The 7,017-nt window shown below is 47.3% G+C and overlaps 1 protein-coding gene across 1 annotated transcript in view; it reads left to right on the top strand.

Moving 5' to 3' along the window:
• Positions 1–343: 343 nt before the first annotated feature.
• The window catches only part of LAMA3 (laminin subunit alpha 3), a gene marked incomplete at its 3' end in the record, with an annotated part of 127,710 nt that continues 121,036 nt past the window's right edge, over positions 344–7,017 (top strand). The window contains exon 1 of the mRNA XM_081996608.1: positions 344–1,039. Coding sequence (XP_081852734.1) covers positions 779–1,039 — 261 coding nt within the window. The 5' untranslated portion in view covers positions 344–778. The remainder of the gene's footprint in view (positions 1,040–7,017) is intronic.

Below are 7,017 nucleotides of genomic sequence, written 5' to 3'. Positions count from 1 at the left end.
CCAGGGGTAATGGCTTTAAACTAAAAGAGGGCAGACTTTGACTAGACAGAAGGAAGAAATTTTTGCCAGTGAGGGTGGTGAAACCCTGGCACAGGTTGCCCAGAGAGGTGGTAGCTGCCCCATCCCTGGAAACCTTTGAGGCCAGGTTGGACGGGGCTCTGAGCAACCTGCTCTAGTTGAAGATGTTCCTGCTCACTGCAGGGCGGTTGGACTAGATGGCCTTTAAAGGTCCCTTCCAACCCAAAGATTCTATGATTCTATGATTCAATACCCTGTGTGGACACAGCCCTGCGTGAGGAGGAACTTTAATTTTACTGCCCATATGTGACATGACAAGCCATGGCTTACAAGGATGGATGCTCTGAGATTTTTTCACGGTCCCTTCAAAATATCAAAGCCCCACACTCTCGAGGGGGGAGGATCAGAGAGCCCCAGCTAAGCCGTGGGGTGGCGGGGGGGAGTGTCACCTCACAGCAGGCCCGCGGAGCTGGGCGTCAGGGCACGCACATGGGGCAGCCCCACCGGCCAGCAGACCCTTCCTTCCCTGCCTCTCGCTTCGTTTCCCCCGTCCCGCCCCGCACACCCGCTCGGCCCGGCCCGCTCCGCCCGGCGCCTCGGCCCGCCCCGCCCCAGCCCGCGCACGGCAGGCAGGGAGGCGCGGGCAGCGCGCGGGCAGCCCCCCTGCCTCCTCCCCCCGCCTCCCAGCCCGCCCCCTCCCCCCCGCCCAGCGCAGCTATAGGGCCGCCCTGCGGGCGGCCAGGGCAGAGCCCGGCGAAGGATGGCCGCGGCGCCGGGCTCCCCGTTCCTCTGGGCGCTCCTCCCGGCGCTCCTCACTCTCTGCCCCGCGCAACCGGAGCCCCCCGGCCCCCGCGGGATGGGGCTCAGCCTCCACCCGCCGTACTTCAACCTGGCCGCGGCAGCCAGCATCTGGGCCACGGCCACCTGCGGGGAGGCGGCGGCGGGCGGCGGCGGGCGGCCGGAGCTGTACTGCAAGCTGGTGGGGGGGCCGGCCGCCGCCCCCCTGGGCCGCGCCATCCAGGTAACCCGGCGGCTGTGTGGGGATCCCTTCCCCTCGCACCCTCGCTTCTTCCCTCGCCTCTGCCGTCAGGTGTCCCGGCACCTTTTGGAGACCCCCTCACCCCCGTCCCCCTCACCTCCACCATGGGGAGCGGCTGCCCCGCCGCTCCCGGTGCCCAGGGTGCTGCGGCTGCTGCCGGGGATGCGTGAGCCACCGGTCCCGCCGGGCGCCGGGGGATGGCCCGGGGAGTACCCGAGCGGTGCTTTGTGGCCTCGGTCCGCGGAGAGCAGCGTGATGCTTCTGAGAGTAAAGCACCGCTCAAACAATAGTTTGTACTTCAAAAAAAGGTTGGGGACGGGGACGTGGATGGGGTCGTACTGCACCGGTAACCCCACTGGAGAGCGGGGGTCCTCCTGGGGGCGGTGGGAAAATAAGTCTGGCTTTAGTCAGGTGGCTTTGTGGTATTTTACAAGCACTAAGCGGTGAGGCTCCTCGTCTGCGGCTTGCATTGCTTGTGGCAGGAAGGCAGAGGTTCCTTGGGACCCCCCCCGACCGGGAGTGTCGGTGCACAGGGCAGCGAGGATGACGACAACCTCTCCTAGCGTAGTGTGTGGTTATTACACACGTTTTGTGCCAGTCACAAGAAAGACAGCAAAAACCGACAAAACTCCTAGCGAAGGGTTAATGGAAATATATTTTTCCTTTGGTAGAAACTTGTATGAGCATGTCTGTTAGAGGGCAAGGAAGGAGTAACAAACACACCGAACTCTGCGATGTATGGCGGTGGGTGTTCTGTATCGGTTTGATCAGAACTTTGTTGAAAGGGGGACTTCCCTAAAGCCTCAGACCTTCCAAAGGTTTCTATCCTCTCTCGGTGGGAGGAGAAGAGAGCCACAATAAAACTGCAGTTTGAAAGGGATTTTGAAAACTCTAAGGTCCACTTTCTGACTCCAGGCAACACAGAAAGAAGTAAATTTTTAGTATCTTGGAAGAAAGGTTAGTGTTTTGAAGCTTGATGAGGTGTTTGTATGTTTTAATAGTGACATAACCCGTAAGATTTGGTTTCAGAAGAGGTTGCAATGGATGAGTGTTTCTTTTCATTTTTTAATGGGGACAGATGCTCAAGAGAGAGGGACAGGATTAAGAAGGTGCAGTGCTTTGTCATGTGCCAGAAGGGAGTGCGCACCATCGCGCAGCCTTCTCTCGCGGCTCACAAGGCAGCCACATCCAGCTGTGTGCTTTGCCGTGAACTTCTCTCTGTCGTGCCTCCCTGCCTCACCATGACATCTCGGTTTACCTTATATGCGTGTAGTGCCCTCCCTCATAAAAAAGCTTAAAGTGCTTTGGAGATGATCATAGAATCTTCGGGTTGGAATGGACCTTTAAATGTCATCTAGTGCAACCCCCTTGCAGTGAGCAGGGACATCTTCAACTAGAGCAGGTTGCTCAGAGCCCCGTCCAACCTGACCTTGAAGTTTTCCAGGGATGGGGCATCTACCCCCTCTCTGGGCAACCTGTTCTCCACCTTCATTGTAAGAAATGTCTTCCTTCTATCTAGTCTAAATCTGCCCTCTTTCAGTTTAAAACCATTACCTCTTGTCCTGTTGCAGCAGGCCCTGCTTCAAATGTTTGTCCCCATTTTCTTCCCTAGAAACCCAGAGGGATCACTTTTACATCTAGGGACACTGGTCACACCTATGTTTTGAGGAATATTTTTTAAAATAAACTCCCAAATATAAGGGCTGAATAATACACAATTTTACTAATAGGAAAACTGGGTCACAGGTATTCAGTGGTTAAACTAAGGTTACAAAGAAAGGTTGTGATGATCAGGAAACTGCTTGGTGCTCTGTTTTTAACACGCCTTTGAAGTTTAGGCATCCATCCCTCTATACTGATCACGACACCCAGGTTTAAAATCGCCTGAAACAACCACATAACCAGGTGAATATTAAGCCCAATCGCCTCTGCCGCGTTCTCAGCAACACACTATAGCCCACTGCTGCAGTGAAATCTCATACTAACATGCCTTGGGATACAGGAGATCATAGTAAAACAAAAATCAGCAAAGCAAACACCAGATAAACAGGTCAAGCTAGTGGACCAAAGCCTGGTGATGTATGTGATGTGTGTGATGCATTGCCATTGATGCTCTTTGTAATTGCTCCCTTTAGATACTAACACGCAGTTGGAAGTGAGGTTTTGCTGTGTGTAGGAAGAGGCTAGAAAGGGAGGGAGTTCCTCTTGTTAAATATTTGCCTTACAGGTCCTAGGTTAGAGGTGGTTATGGTTCATGCCTGATTCAAGCTCCCAGAAGGACTATTGATAGCTCAGCCCTGGCACAAGGAAGCATGTTGTGCCTCTTACAGTGTTGGTGTGAGCGTGAATACAGCAACGTCTCTCTCCAGTTTTAACAAAGCCCCATTGAGATACATAACATGAATACTTCTGTGGTTTACCAGTAGTTGTTGTGGTTCAGGATGGGTTGGAAAGTCTTTCAAAAGGCCAGGGAAATCCAGCCATGAAAAACACGATAATAGCACAATGTACGTATTATCAAGCCACTCCACCTCACAAGTTCAAAGGCACTGTAAAGAAGAGAATCTCTTCTTTTGTGGAAAATTGGAGAGGAGTGCAGTAAACTCTTATAAAAGCTGAGCTTACATAGAAGGATTTTAAATCAGCATAAGTATTCACATGTTGTTTCTTAAGAGTCTGAGGGAAGGTCATGTGGCCTTTACATGGCATGATAGGTGTAATAGCCACTGTGTCAGGCCAATTCAAGTTAATGCAACGCGGTACACTTGAGTCACTTTTGGGGTCTCTGCAAGGCTGGATTGCAGCTGTTGCTCTATGAATAGGGAAGTTGGAAAGAAGGTGCAGGATGTGATCCTCATTCTGACAAAGGGAGCAGGCAGCTCTGTCAGTGCTATCCCAAGCACTGAAAATAAGGCAAAGAAAAGAGTAACCCCAGCTTCATTTCCTCTGCTCTTCCATTGGCCTCCTTGTTCAGCTTGTCATTTGATGATGTGTCTTTTAACGAAGCCTGTAGTACCCGGCAAATCCAGAAAGAGCATTTGGAGGTCATTTAAAGCCTTTCTGAGAACTGATCGGTGGCATGGACAGTCCCATCACGGGCAGCTCAACCAAGGCTTGTAAGGCAGTGCTGGACATACACAGTGGAAAGTAATATGTTTCCCTTAGCACATTGGCAAGTGGGACAATGACTTAATAAGAACAGTGTTGAGTGAAGAGATGCACTGCAGTGTAAGATATTTCAGCAACTGATAGTTAAATGGCATGCCTGGTTTTGTCTGCCAATCTATTCGCAGTGGTGTATGGGTGTGAATTAAAGTTTAACTGCATGCCTGTCCTGCCTTGCCAGTGGGCGCAGGACTGTTAGGTATGAAATATCAAACAAATCCTTCATTGTTGTCGCTTTCTATGACTTACAGGCGAGACGATTTCATCCCTGGGTGTCTCTGGTCCACACTGGTGTGTTTCAGCAAACTCCTTCATGCAGTTCCAGTTTTCTCCTTTGCTCAGGAGAACCAGGGGAAAGGAGGGTTACAAGGTCACCAGCAAATGCACACCTGCCTGGCTGATGAACTGCTGCCAAAATCACACAAGGTCGCAAGGCCCAGTCTCCTGGAATGGAGACGTGTCCTGTAGCAGGCAGGCTGAATGTGGCGTGCCTGAGATACTGCCAGTGGGACGCAGGGAAGGCTGCTCTGTCCAATAATTTATTTTCTTTCATTTTTTGTTTTGCTGCCTTGTTGGCAGGGTTGCTGGAATGTACTTTAAATAACTGAAACTCCAGCTGTTGCCATGAAATTCTTTGAATTTCGTGCCCAAAAAGAAAAAAGATGGTATCTTGAGTTCAGATCAATTGCTCTGGTATACTGAAATAACATAGGTGCGTGCAAATGTAACGCTTGCATTTAACACTCGTTGTTTTCTGTTCATTTGGCCTTCCTTCGAGGCCATTTCCTGATGAAAGCTGAAACTGCTGCAGCAGCAACTATTTCCTGTGTATTTCTAGCCTGATCACTGTGAACATGAATTTAGATCTAAAGACCATGTTTCATGCACGTTATAAAACTATTTAGGGAAGCTTGTACTGTTGTAATATATACATCAGAACACCAGGTATGCATTTGTCAGGAAAATCTTAACTGGGAAGATGCTCTGATGTGGTGGTAGCTGCAGTGGTTGATGCATAGATTGATTTCTCAGTGTATTGATTTTGCAGATAGTGATACGATGTTCTCTGTCATCACTGTGGAAACTGGCAATGTTGCCTGTAGCTAGCACAGGCTGGTGTGACGTCCACTGCAGCAAACTGTACCTGAATCCAGCAGTCTCCTGGCATATTGTGGTTTGTACAAAAATCAGCCAAACCATCTTCTTTAACAGAGCTGGAGGAGAATTGTGTTATAACATGATCCCCAGACATAGTTAACCAACCTATGTACATGAGGATTTAAGAGTTAACCCTCAGCCAGGTTGACATGTGCAGCACTGAATCAGAACAGCTAATGGTAGCCATGTCTTCTGGAAACAACATCATAGGCTGAGCTTTCCAGAAGAACAGGATGAAGGTGGATTGCTAGATGCAGTTGCTGAAATTATTACTACCGATGCAGAAATATTCAGCGAACATGTATGTTTTGTATTTGAAAGGCAGAAGATGGTGTATTTGTATCACAGGAGAATGATGAAGTAGTTTCCAATCCATTAGTAGCTCTGGCAGATGTTAAACAAATTCTGCTAAAGATAAACATCTTAAATTCACCAAGCTTGCTAGACTGTATCCAGCAAGAAAGTGAAATCCCTAGTGTTATTCCTCTATAAAGAGTGGACAAGTATGATTGCTGCAGTTACTTTACACTGGTTAGTCTGACAGCAGCAACAAACAAAATAAAGGCAGTTGTGTGGGATTCTGTTAATACCTGAAGGTATGATATACTTCATGCCGGCCAACAAAAGATTTGTCACATCTTTTTGATGAAAATATGCTTAGTTGATAAAAAGAACGGTGCAAATATTACCTTATTTAAAAAACATGGGTCCAACGCAGTGTCGGGTGCTTACAGGTTGAATGGGTTAAGCAACTGTCCAACTGAAGTAACCATTAAGAGGGTACTGCCATTTAATGAAAATGTCATTTTTCTATTGGGGTTCTACAAAGATCTGTGCCTCCACAGTTTAGCATTTTCTTTGATTATCTCCACCCAATGACTGGTGTAAGAAGTGAATGGGACACTAAAAAGATCCCTTAATAACTAATTACAACACTTCAGCACTAATTTTAGTAGACTGTAAACGCAGGTTCTTGGAGATATTTATCTTCAAGATAAAAGATAATTATCAATTATCTTCAGTAATACTTGTGGGGCAAGCCAAGATGCAAAATTAGAAGACAATTAAGTTTCCTGAAGTTTATTCATCATTATTGTACGGAAGAGTAGAAGGAGCTTTAGAGACTATCAGGGCATCTCTGGAGTGTGACTTTAGTTGTGGACTGGAAATTGGGCAGTAACTTCTGCAAATAAAGATACAATGGGATTCTTGAAAGGGAAACTTAAAGCAAACACTCAATAGGATCTATTGCATTTTCCACAAGTACATATTGTTCAGAAGTCTCTGATTCAGAATGTCTTATAGTGGCATGAAAAAATTGTATTATAAAAATTGTAACACCAAACTTATAGGCAAGTAACAGAGTATTTTTTTATGGTTTTATTAATACTAGGCTATGTACATATGTGGATGTTTCATGGTCTTTTAAGAGAATTGAGGATAATTTGTGTATTGGTCTTAATCTATTTTTAAGAATCTTTGGTTCATTCATTTCCTGTAGACACCCCTGCAGACGTATATAGATAATTTCACAAAGTATCAATAAATTCATTAATAAAGAAAGACTAAGTGTAGTTTCCTTAAAGAGATTTCTGAAATTTTAGTTTGTAACATAAAATTTGGTGTGTTTCAGGGCA

This window comes from Phaethon aethereus (genome assembly GCF_964289735.1).
Source record: "Phaethon aethereus genome assembly, chromosome: 2".
NCBI classification, from domain to species: Eukaryota; Metazoa; Chordata; class Aves; order Phaethontiformes; family Phaethontidae; genus Phaethon; species Phaethon aethereus.
Note: the sequence above shows the minus strand (reverse complement) of the source record. Positions and strands in the feature narration are given on the sequence as shown.